The following is a 12,993-nucleotide window of genomic DNA, read 5'->3' on the forward strand; positions in this document are numbered from 1 at the left end:
CCCTCCCCCCCCCCCCCCCCCCCCCACCACAGCGGCACCACTGCATTATGTTGCATTTGCATCGTATTGCCTCTGCATTGCCTCTGCAAGACTGGCCCCCACTATGTCATCCTCACTCCTCCCTTTTCTTTTGCCCTCTTATATAAATATATATATATCCCTCTCTACCCCTCCTCTTCAGCTCTCCGTCAGGCTGATCTGCCAATCTGTACAGGCTGATGTGTGTGGGGGGAGGGGGGGGGATCACAGGGAGGAAATCCTGAGCAGGAGGATCCCTGTTTGTCCCAGCGTTCTTCTCTTACTGCACAAAAATCCAATGCTTTTTTTTTTTGTTTGTATTTAAAGGTTATTCTGATATAGCTTTCCTTCCTGTCTGGAGATTCGAATGTTTGTGGCGGATGATGCAATCCACTGTCACGCCGGTCCTCTGCTTCTTCTTCTTCTTCTTCTTCTCGTGTGTGCGTGCACCACGCGGGCGTCAGTAATGTCACTAACGTCCAGGGCAGACGGGGGGGGGGGGGGATCACTGCATCATTTTTTTTTTCTATCTTCCACGTGCCTCTGTAGAGGGATGGACTCTTTATGAAGATACAGCCAACCCCATGATGCTATCAGGCTCATGGGTGCGGTGCCCTCCACTTGAAGGGATGGGTCATGATGTTGTTTTGGCTATTGGCCGCTAGCTAGCTAGCTGACTTGAAAAGCGGGCCGCCGTGCCAGCCCGTCATTAAAGGACCGTTTGTGTCGCCTGCTGTTTTTTTTTTTTTTTCATCAGGCAGCAATCTTATATCAACGCCGCCTGAATATTGCATGAGGCTTAGTTGGCCGTCGTGATATTTCACAACAATCAAAGATGGATGAGCCTATTCAATTAGGCAAATACAGGGCGGCCCTGACGCTGACGAGGAAACGTGGCGACGTAAAGTGGGCAGAAGTGAGACGAACGAAAATATATAAACAAGTACTTTAACGCAAATGGGAAATAGCTAGATTTAAGAGAGGGGAGGCTGATGTAGACGGAGGGGGATGACAGAATGATGAAGCAATATTTGCGGAGAGAAAGAGAGTCTCATGCTGCTCCCAGTAATTGAAAGGTACCAGGACTGATTTAGGGAGGAGCTTTGTTGGGTTGGTGGGTGTGATGAGGGAGGTGGAGGAGGAGGAGGAGGTGGTGGTGGTGGTGGTGGTGGGGCGCTGCATTGCAGAGAAGAAGGAGCAGCCAAGCCCCCTGCAGTGCTCTGCTCCGCTACCTCCAGAGTTGTCATCAGCTCAACGCGGCGCAAACGACCCTCTGCGGCCCATAATAAGCAGTGAGGCAGCAGAAAATGTTACGGCTCGGTCCGTACCAGGTAATTACTGTACGTGTCTGTGTTTTATTGGCATCAATAGAACATAATAAATGAGGAGGGTGGAAACGCTCCAAGATGTACGAGGATTTACAAGTTTTTATCTGCCGGCTAAGTGACTATTTTACTGTCTCTCTCTGTGTATTATTTAAGGGTGAAAGGTGTCAAGATGAAACCTCCGTCGCCTCCGTCGGCCTTTACTGCAGTGCTCCGGCCTCTGCCGTGAGCTTTTACAACTGTTTCCTTCTTTAGAGCCACTTAAAAAATAACAACAATCCCTCCCCCTCTCTCTCTCTGTCCATCCAGCTCTCTCACTCTTTTTTAAATATTCATCCTTCCACTAATACAGTTGGTTACTACACAAATAGATGGGCCTCGGTGACTAACCACAACCACACACACGTCATAAAGACACATCTAATCCTAACTCCAAACTGAATCTGTCTCCCTGGGTGAAACGTCCCCCGCCAGGACAAAGATAATATGTCCTCAAACAATACTGCAGCTACAACGCCGCCGCCGTACGCCGCTGCCCCTTCGTCAAACCCGCGCCTGTTTTGTTTTTTTTTTCCAGGGGCGCCGACATGCGATACCTTTGCCCTGTCAATCCTTCTCGCATTACTGCCTCCGCAGTGCTGCTTCATTTACACGTGAAATATTCATGTTCCTAATTTACCCTACGGGGTGCTCAGGTGCCCCCCCTCGCCCACTGGAGAGAGGGGACGAGAGGCCTTTTCCACAGAACCCCTCTGTCCCCGGCGCGGACACGCTCTGTTCCACTTGTGATTGGTTGGCATTTTGATAGGATGAGGCTCATTGGGCATCTGGCAGCATAGCTTTACAAGCGGCCTCGTTCCACCTGGCACTGGCTTGTCTTCACGGTAATTGCGTAAGGAAGAAAAACTTTGCCCATCAAAGCGAGTAAAAACTTTTTTAAAATTTAAAACGAGGATTATATTATTCTTTTATTTTATTATGTGATGCCAGATGCGGCCAGCTCAGTGGTTCTCAAACTGTGGTACGCGTACCACCGGTGGTACGCCAGCGCTCTCTAGTGGTACGTGGGGGGTCCGTACCAGGTAATTACTGTACGTGTCTGTGTTTTATTGGCATCAATAGAACATAATAAATGAGGAGGATGGAAACGCTCCAAGATGTACGAGGATTTACAAGTTTTTATCTGCCGGCTAAGTGACTATTTTACTGTCTCTCTCTGTGTATTATTTAAGGGTGAAAGGTGTCAAGATGAAACCTCCGTCGCCTCCGTCGGCCTTTACTGCAGTGCTACGGCCTCTGCCGTGAGCTTTTACAACTGTTTCCTTCTTTAGAGCCACTTAAAAAATAACAACAATCCCTCCCCCTCTCTCTCTCTGTCCATCCAGCTCTCTCACTCTTTTTTAAATATTCATCCTTCCACTAATACAGTTGGTTACTACACAAATAGATGGGCCTCGGTGACTAACCACAACCACACACACGTCATAAAGACACATCTAATCCTAACTCCAAACTGAATCTGTCTCCCTGGGTGAAACGTCCCCCGCCAGGACAAAGATAATATGTCCTCAAACAATACTGCAGCTACAACGCCGCCGCCGTACGCCGCTGCCCCTTCGTCAAACCCGCGCCTGTTTTGTTTTTTTTTTCCAGGGGCGCCGACATGCGATACCTTTGCCCTGTCAATCCTTCTCGCATTACTGCCTCCGCAGTGCTGCTTCATTTACACGTGAAATATTCATGTTCCTAATTTAACCTACAGGGTGCTCAGGTGTCCCCCCTCGCCCACTGGAGAGAGGGGACGAGAGGCCTTTTCCACAGAACCCCTCTGTCCCCGGCGCGGACACGCTCTGTTCCACTTGTGATTGGTTGGCATTTTGATAGGATGAGGCTCATTGGGCATCTGGCAGCATAGCTTTACAAGCGGCCTCGTTCCACCTGGCACTGGCTTGTCTTCACGGTAATTGCGTAAGGAAGAAAAACTTTGCCCATCAAAGCGAGTAAAAACTTTTTTAAAATTTAAAACGAGGATTATATTATTCTTTTATTTTATTATGTGATGCCAGATGCGGCCAGCTCAGTGGTTCTCAAACTGTGGTACGCGTACCACCGGTGGTACGCCAGCGCTCTCTAGTGGTACGTGGGGAAAATTCACATTGACATTTTCAATTGAATAAATCTGAAACGTACCATGCACAATTAATACAACATTTAAACATGAACATTTATGAACATCTCCCCTGTGTGGTGGAAGCTAATAGGCTGCTATATTCTAACGTTGGTCATCATGGTGGTACTTTTTAGGGTCGTCTCGCATCGTGTTTCCCAGGAGTTTACGAACATTGTCTATTGACTTGGTTTGCGAAGGTTTGTGATGCTTTAACATATGGGTCCCCTGAAAAAAAGTTTGGGAAACACTGAGCTAAATAACTGTTTCAAACCAGCTACTGTTAGAAAGTGAATGTAAATTACCTGAGTTTAAGCCTGAAATTCTGATTCTGACAGGCAGGCTGTCAGACAATGTGACTAGTGAAAAGTGTGAGGCTTTCTGTGGTGACAGACACTCACTTAAGAACAAAATTGGGCAAAAAGGAAAATGATTAAAAAATATAGAACTATTAAAATTATTTTAACGTCATTCTCCAGCACTATAAAAAACGACTTCACAGATTTATTCGTGCTTCAGTCCCAGACTCTTAACTGTCAATCAGCTCTACGGCTCTTCTTATTGGCTTATCTAGTGCTGCAGGGAGGGGCCAGTGGAAACTGTTCTGATTAACCTGTCTGCTTTTTGTAAAATATACAACACTGCAGCCACCATCAGGGCAGTTCTGCTCCTCCTGTTGATTCATGGTAGCTCAGCCACATTTTTATCTCATCCGTGCAGGGGAGACTCGTTCCGGAGAAACCGAACGGCGTAGAAGGTCAAACGTATCTGCGGAGATTATGCGAAAAATGCCAAGAATGTTTATTGCCTTGTTCCTACTCTAAGCAGGAGAAGAAAAAAAAAAAGTGAGGTGCGTTTGTCTCGCTCCAGGACGAGGATAGTTCTTTTATGACTTATGTTACCTCGTGTGTGTAGGCTGGCTGAGAGATGCCTCAGTCTATCTTTGGGCAAATTACCCTCCATATATAGTAAAGGAGTCGCTCTTCCTGTTTGACATTTTGAACATTTAGGTAGTGAGTGTTGTCAGAGGCCCCTGCTGAATCCGTCATGCTCGTCTTTTGAGTGTCGTGGCCTGGTTTGCCTTACTAGGACAAGCTAACGCAGGCACAAACGGGAGGGTTTATTCCAACCCTCCCCAACCCCCCATCATCATCATCCCGGCTACAGCATGCTGCTGTTGCCTAGCAACCGTCTGTGTCTTAAGAGAGGAGAGAGCCGTCATGGATGTGTACGAATATCCGTGGCTCAGAGTGAGAGCAAACACTCTGTGCTTGCCTCTCCTTCCCCAGCGAGCAGCTCACTCTCCCTGCAGCCTCCCTGCCACGTAATGGGCCTGAATACACACACACACACACACACACACACACATATACACACACACTGAACCTTCTCCTCTGCTCAACATCAGCCAGTGACAGTGCACATCAAGAGCTGGGATTTACAATCATTTATTATTGACACTTTCAAAATTATGGTCAGTAAACAAAGCGTAGGCTTGTTACATTGCCCTTTTATAGATTGTTGTTGTTGTTGTTGTTTTTTTTCTTTCTTAAAGTCAAACATAAAATAACACAAGCCAAAATAAAGTTCATGGTCTTTATTTGAAAAAAAAAAAAAGACTAGCATGTACAACTTGGAATGAATGTAAACTGAACTCAGATGAAGAGCTGCAAAGACTGGTGCGCTGACACTCCTAACAGCATGCGCTGCAAACACAGTACACCCTTCACTATGCCTTTGTCTGAGTAGAGAAACAGAAGAAAGAAAAAGGAAAGTGAAGGCCAGTGATTCTCTCTTGCAAGAAAAAAAAAAAGACAGACACTCCATCTCTGCCAAAAAAAAAGAAAAAAGGAAAGCTCGCCGTAAGACTCTTTTTAAGTTCCCCTTTTTTAAAAAAGGGCAGGACGCACAACAACTAAGATGGCCATCCAAATAACAAAACAAAAACACGCCAAACATTTGAAATGTAATTTTTTTTTTGTACATTGTATTTTTCTCTTTTTTTTTCTAGCATACAATTAAGTCCCATTCCACTTAAATTTAGAACCTGGTCACATCTTTCACTTCTTCAACAGGGTTCCTCTCCAAATACAAAATAAAAAAGAAAAAAACAAAAAACGGTACCAAACCAACAAGAGGACAGCTTATAGTGGAATCAGCACGCTCTGGTAGTCTGGAGGCGGGTGGGGAGGGACATGGAGGTTAGTGCTCCGGTCTCAAGCTGCATGCATGGAAAACAGAAAACAGAGAGGGAAAGAAGAGACGGCCAACCCAGACATTTACCACTTGCAAATGGAGCTGGACGGAGTTGGCCAGATGCTTTTGCTTTAGTCTGAAGGTAGTAGATACAGGGCGTGTTTGTTTTATTTTTTTAACGTTATTGTTACTTGTTAAGTACTGATGCTAAACTGATTTCCAGGGGGGAAGGGACAGGATCACTAACCATCATTTTCATGCAGTTATTTTTTGTATATTTTTAATATTTTTTTTTTCCTGTATGGACAGAAGGATAGATTAATTCAACATTCAATTATTTTCTATACAGAAACAGTATGAATAAATGAACATTTTTTTAAGAGGTAAGTAAAACATTTTGACTTTTTTTTTTTTATCCTTTTTTGTGTTTTTTTTCTCCTAAGAGGGGACAGGATGGGGCGGACAAGCTTCACTTTGCAGTCATCATCTGTACAAACTCTGCAGTGAGAGAGAGAGAGAGAGAGAGAGGGAAAGGGAGGGAGAGAGAGGACAAAAGTCAATAAGGACATCAGTTTTACAGATTTGGCACACCATCCCGCAGGTGCAGCAATCACATTTTTATTTTTTCTGTCAGCTCAGGCCGGTCCTAAACCCTCTCGACTGCTGTTAGCTTCCCAAACAGATTTTACATGAATCCCATCGAAACCAATTGATTAAACCCATTTCACATTGTGATGATATGCATTCCCCCTCCCTCCACACATGCACAAAAACATAAAAAAGTGATCAATCGTCAAGGCATCCGTGGCCTGCAGAGTCACACGCTCTCTGTGGTTCAGTGGGAGTGTATATGTAGGCCACTTCTCAGCCAAGTCGTATGGATATTATATCAACTGGCTCAGTCTGTGGTGCAGGGCACCAGGGGACGGAGAGTGGAGAGATGGAGGATTGGCACACAGAAAGATGACTTTCTCCCAACATAAATCCCTAGAGAGTGGAGAGATGGAGAGATGACTTTCTCCCAACATAAATCCCTTACTTTATCACTAAAAATAATTCAAATCCATTGAATAAAATACGTGTCACTTCTTCCCGAATGAACGCCGTTACCTTCATAGTTGACTTGTCCGTCTCCATCGATGTCTGCTTCTCTGATCATCTCGTCCACCTCCTCATCTGTTAGCTTCTCTCCCAGGTTCGTCATGACGTGACGGAGCTCTGCAGCGCTGATGTAGCCATTTCCGTCCTGGAAACAAGCGACACGGGATCAAATGTGTAGAAAACAGGCAAAAATATCCCCAAAGGTTGAAAACTGCAGAGGCCAAAAATTCCCACCAGATCAATTAATGAGCAGATATAGAAGCAGGTGTTAAGAGGTCGGAAACTAATGCAGTTTTTTTTTTTTTTTAACCCACATTGTTCTACTTTTAGCCTTTCAAAATACTGACAGACAACAGTACCACTGCAACTTTTTTTTTTTTACAAACATTTACCTTGTAAAATACCCTGAAAGCCTCACGAATCTCCTCCTCGCTGTCAGTGTCCTTCATTTTCCTGGCCATCATGGTCAAAAACTCTGGGAAGTCGATGGTTCCATTTCCTACAAATAGAGATAGCAATAACCATCAATACTGGACTAGCACAGTTCTGCTTCCTCCCTTCCTTCTTGCAGCATTTTTCTGACGTTTCTAGTTACCTTATTTACCTGGGCTGCCTAGTTGAGTTGTGATTGGGCGACATTTGGTTAGATTGGTTTGGACACTGATTCAGGAAAAGACTGCCCCAGGTGGTTACTTTTGGTACGCGCACTGAAGACTCAGTTGGCTCCTGGCGACTCGTCCGTAATGTAGATTTATAGTTAACACAACAGATGGCCTTTCAAGAAGCCTACATAAATCTGAGGCTCATCTCTCCTTGTGTCCCAGTCAGTCATACTTGTGCTAAATGTTCAGTGATAAGAGCGTCCGTCCAGATGTCTCATTTGCTTTTGTTTTTTTATGCACAGTTCTTTTTTTTTTTTTCCTTCCTCTGATCAAATGATGCATTTGCAAGTCATGCCAGGACTCACAATTATTTGGGGAATTGAGTCATGGGTGGCAGCGCTGTATCCGGTGTTGCTAACTGCCGGTGACACATGCATAAGTGCAGTACGGTCGATATCCATGCGGCTGTTGTCAAGACAGGATTACCAGGGGATCAGACCCTCTTGACAGGGGAGGAACCTACGGGGAGCTCAGCGGCTCTCCGATTGCAATTACGGAGATGGAAGTGGAATGGTAGGAGGCAGCGCTAATGGGGTCGACTTTTGGGTTTACTAAGATAATGCACGGATCTCCTGGCACTGAATAGTCTGATCTGTTGGTAAAATGTGTATATGTCTGTGTGTGTGATCCTCCAGTGATGCAGGCTAACAAAACAAGCCGGTCATCCAGCACTGAAGCAGCCAGAGAGACTGAGCTGGGGGGCAGGGAACGTCGCTTTCTTTCTAAAATAAAATATAAAATATTTCCTGATTACATCTGATTGCAAGCTACTGTAGTGGAACTTAAAAGATGGGAGAGAAGAGGGAAGGCTGGCAGGAAGGAAGAGAGAGAGAGAGAGAGAGAACGGTGGGGGGGAAAGAGAGAGAAAACAGAGAGGGAGTGAGTGGGTGTCAGAGAGATGGAGATGTGAAGAGGAGAGAATATAAGGAGAGAACAGTGAGAGTGGGAGATGGTGCGATTACACAAAAGAGGCGATGACGCAAACTACGGGGAAAACTGAGGACTTGAAAGACACGTTTTTGCGTCGTAAATTTAACTTGCACACCTGTGATAACATGTTTATTTCATACACACACTCTCTGTCCTGATATAAGTCTAGTTGACACTTTTTTTCTTCACTGCATATGGTCTCCTGAGGCCAGAGTTTGTATTTCATGCTGTTCACCTCCGAGTGTGACGCGGTGCCGCTCGGCTTTCGCAGTCAAATAGCCGGCGACTGTTTCTATAAACAGCTCCTCCTCCTTCTAGTCAAAGTTGTCCATCCTTGTTTCCTATTCACTGTCAATCGGTGGCACAGCGTTCTGGTTTGACAAATAAAGCTGAATTTCAATGAGCCAGCTGACATCTCATGGCTGCTGATGTGGGTACGGGATGTGCAAAGCGCGGAGAGGCCTTATGTAACCACTTTTATTTTCCATTACTAACTTCATTGCTGTCTGACCTAGATTGCATCAGCCAAGGGAGGCAGAGGCAGAACAAGGGGATGTTAGTGATGGTGTGTGTGTGTACGTGCATGCACTCGCCGGCCTCGGTGCAACTGAGAGGGAGGAGACTATAAGGAAGGTGGGAAGACATTTCAATAGAGGGGCAGCCGAGCTGCGTCGCAATCGATTTCTTCTGATCAATGCGGTTCCATTAACGAAATCCTATAAGCTGGCAGTTTACCACTGTGACTAAAGCCTCGCTGACAGCTAACATCCTCGACATCACCGCCCAAGGACAGGGAGTTGGAAAGCTACTGAAAAACTTCTTAGAATCCTCCCTCCCTCTGATTTGTCCTCATCTCTCTCATCCATTTTTTTTTGTGGAGATGCTCAAGGACGGATGAAAAGTTAGAGGATGGAGATGAGGATGAAGGAGGGATGAAGATGAGGGAATACATTTGTCCCAATTATGGGACCAACACTTTCAGTGGCTTGACATGTACTCGTCACACCAGCACTGCGGGCACCTCCTTCACATCCATATCTCAGAGAGTAAGTGACAGAGACTGAACTGCTGACACAGCGGGACGTGTCATCTGAAAACGAAGCCTCCCGGAGCAGTTGGCTCGAGCGGTTGGTTGACAGTTGGCGGAAAGGAGAAGCAGGTGGATAACAACGCTTCTGACGGGCTTTGAAATGGGTCAGTAATGGGTGGTTTGTCTAATCCGTCGTCCATTTGTAACAGAGGTTTTATCAAAGAGTCACGCGAAAGCCCCGCGCTCGACCGGGACACGCCGACAAACTCGGAACCGTGCACTAAGCTAAGATCCAAAGGTTTGCACGTGGCAGTCATTTTGTTCATTTATTAAAGTGGAATTAACAGGGGCAGTTCCATTAACCTATATAATAAACCCCTCCCATTTTTTTTTTACAACAGCTGTCTATAAAAATCAGCACTTAAAAAATATTCACCGGCGTTGGACCGGTTTAAATGTGTGTCTAATAACTGAGCTGTAATACTCAACACTGTTTGCAAATACACATGTACAAATTATTGGGGCAAACCCTCTGAAATACAATTAAAAACATGTATTTTATTTGTAATTCACAATTTACAAATTGTATTTGTAAATTATAGCCACTGTTGTTCTAATTCTATTTTCCAGTTTTCTTTTTTATTATTAGGTTTCTTTACATAAGAATTAGTCTGAATGAGTCATTTTAATTGACCAGGGAATGTATGGTGGCTAAATCTAAATCGTCAGGGGTTACACTAAGTACATTGTGCACACTCACCGTCAGCATCCACCTCATTGATCATGTCCTGCAGTTCAGCCTCTGTGGGGTTCTGGCCCAACGACCTCATGACGGTGCCAAGCTCTTTGGTGGTGATGGTGCCATCGCCATCCTTGTCAAATAAGGAGAAAGCCTCCTTGAACTCTGCCCAAAAGAAAGGCAAAGATTTTAGTCGTCATGGATTGATGGGTAACGTTAGGTCGCACCACAGTTACGCAAGAATAATCCATTCCTATGTGAAAGTGAAGATGGTGGGAATGGAAGTGTGAATGTGCTGAGCTCATGGCAAGCTTATCTGATTTCCTCGCACAAAAAAGAGAACTGAAATTTGAATTTTTTTTTGGCACACATAAATGTACCTCTGACATACAACATACAACTTCTAATCCCTTCAAGAGCATGCTATAGTGAGCAAAAGAGTCAAAAGAGTTTTGAACCGACATCCTTTCATAAAGAGTTGTTTTTTTTTGTTAGATTAAGAGTTGGAAACTACTGGCAAGCAAATGCCTGAAAGACTGTTGATTCACTCCATCTGAATATAGCTTTTTTCCTGACTCATGGGGAGAGGCTTCAAATAATCTCTCCTCGAACTTGCTCTGCATTCTGAAAAGCTAATTATCTACCAAGGTAATGTGGGCGTCCGAACTTTCAGATAGCTATTTTTGCCGTTCTCTTTAAGTGTAATGCAAACTTATCAGGCAGGAAATAAAAACTATGCGAGAAAGATTTCAAGCGGGGCTGGCTGTAGAGTAAAAGAAATGAGTGGATAAATCTTTACCTGCAATCTGCTCCTCTGTTAGTTGGTCAGCCTGGTGTTAGGAGAAAAGAGGGAGAGAGAAAAAAAAAACATTTAATTAAAGAGGAACTGTTATTACTTCATTCCTTGTTGCCCCCACCCACCCACCCACCATGGTCCTGCATAACAACGACCATAGTATTCACTAGTCTGTCGTTGCCAAGATGAGCCAATAACAATGCTTCACTGTAACACAACAGAGCGTTTATTTATTTATTTTTTTTATTTTTTTTATTCCTCCTTCCATTGTATATTTAGCTTAAGGTTTGGAGTCAAGAACGTCTGGCTGTACTTTGTCTTTTTGTTGATTACATCTGCAGTGGAATTTGACTTTGAATAGCGTGTCCACAGGATAACAGGACAGTGTAATGAAATAGACAAAGTGCTGTCCTTAACTGGAGGAAAATGTTAAGACGGGGTCGTCTGAGGACATATCAGCAAGGGATTGTTTCTCATCATCCTAGCAACACAGAAACGAACTGCCGGGTTACCACAGTTGGGTTTCTCTCGGCTAACTAGGGTTCTATCGTGTCTGACGGTGACTCATGCGTGCTTAAATTGCATGGAAACAAGCACACAACGGTTCTTCTTTAAAGGGTTTTTTTTTTTTTTTTAAAGCACAGATCTTAAACACCCACAGTGGCAATGTGTGAATGCATAATATCCACACATATGTAACAACGCACTTGCGATGGGTCTATTTAAAGGATTTCTGAAAAACCTGTAGTTTAATTTCCTGGAAGTCCAACCACTCCTTGTTGAAAACCAAAACATTGATTTTATCTTGTAAATGAGCATGCTTTCAGCAGTCAACTGATTTTCAGAGTAAAATCTGTGAAACACACACACACACACTACTCTTAATGGTGTTTTTCCTGAACACCAATACTTTCCATTCCCATGTTTCCTGTGAATTAGTCAGAGCAGCCAGTTTTGCCTCTGAGCAAATTCCTGTAGCCCATCCACTTGTTTATGTGTTTGTAAGCAACCTTGTTGTGGATACAGGCCGACTACACCAGCAGTAAATCGCACTCTAAAACCCTTTATTACAGCAGGCATTTCACTTTTAATTTTTTATTTTTTTGCAAAACTATGGAAAATTTTGTTTTTTGCAAAACTGGAAATGTCACCCTAAAAAGAGCCTTTGTTGATGTTTGTCTGTAAACCCTGTGCGTTTCCTGCAGGGACAAATGATCGCAGCTCTGGCCGGTGGCTTCTCCGCGTGGAGGTGAATGTATTTTTGACTGGCAGAAAATTGATTTTGTTGCGTAATGACTCATTTGGTTAGAAATGGATGTGAGCAGATCCCGGCCTGACAAGCACAAAGTGACCTGCTGTTATAAAACAGGCCTGAGCCCGTGGCCTGAACAAGCCCTGCGAGAGAACGGATCAAGCCAACACAAAAATGATCACGGACGCTGTGTGTTCAAATGATTAGCAGTGTCTTATATTTTAGCCTCATGCTATCTCCATTCAGGCTGGCTGACTTTCATCCCTGAATCACTATACGAGCGATGCTGTGCCGCTCCCATTGTGCCCCTGCTGTCTCTCTTTGTGGACTGGTGACTCAGGACTATAGATCCTCCCCTGGCTCAGGACCAAGATGATGGGGTCTGTGCAGATGCTCTGCCTCTCACTGACCCAAAAAACATGTTGTTTTTTTCCCCCTTGAATCTTGTATTTCAGCCAACCCCCTCCTTCTTGCAGACCTTTCCATCTGTGTTTTTTACTCAAAGAGAACTCCTTATGAATCTTAATCCAATCCACTGTGTCTTATCGACTTCATTTCTTCCTCACTATTAAATACTGTCAAATTTCTTCTCAGAAACTTTTATGAACACACAGAACTTTGTCTCCCTGCAATTACCGAAATGAAACGCCCAGAACCCAGCCATCGCTCTTGACAGATGGGTGTGACACTCACACTCCCGTACACACTTCCATTCTTCAGGACAGAGGCACTGACACACAGTGTGTGTCTACCATGGAGACACACACAAACACTCTT

At 44.4% G+C, this 12,993-nt stretch overlaps 1 protein-coding gene across 1 annotated transcript in view; it reads right to left on the minus strand.

Moving 5' to 3' along the window:
• Nucleotides 1-5,972: 5,972 nt before the first annotated feature.
• The window catches only part of LOC103380713 (calmodulin), a 9,048-nt gene continuing 2,027 nt past the window's right edge, over nucleotides 5,973-12,993 (minus strand). Inside the window, exons 2-6 of the mRNA XM_008312759.3 lie at nucleotides 10,968-10,998; nucleotides 10,190-10,333; nucleotides 7,200-7,306; nucleotides 6,817-6,952; nucleotides 5,973-6,204 (exon numbers count right to left, since the gene is read on the minus strand). Coding sequence (XP_008310981.1) covers nucleotides 6,176-6,204; nucleotides 6,817-6,952; nucleotides 7,200-7,306; nucleotides 10,190-10,333; nucleotides 10,968-10,998 — 447 coding nt within the window. The 3' untranslated portion in view covers nucleotides 5,973-6,175. The remainder of the gene's footprint in view (nucleotides 6,205-6,816; nucleotides 6,953-7,199; nucleotides 7,307-10,189; nucleotides 10,334-10,967; nucleotides 10,999-12,993) is intronic.

Source organism: Cynoglossus semilaevis, chromosome 7 (genome assembly GCF_000523025.1).
Source record: "Cynoglossus semilaevis isolate Cse_v1.0 chromosome 7, Cse_v1.0, whole genome shotgun sequence".
Taxonomy (NCBI): Eukaryota; Metazoa; Chordata; class Actinopteri; order Pleuronectiformes; family Cynoglossidae; genus Cynoglossus; species Cynoglossus semilaevis.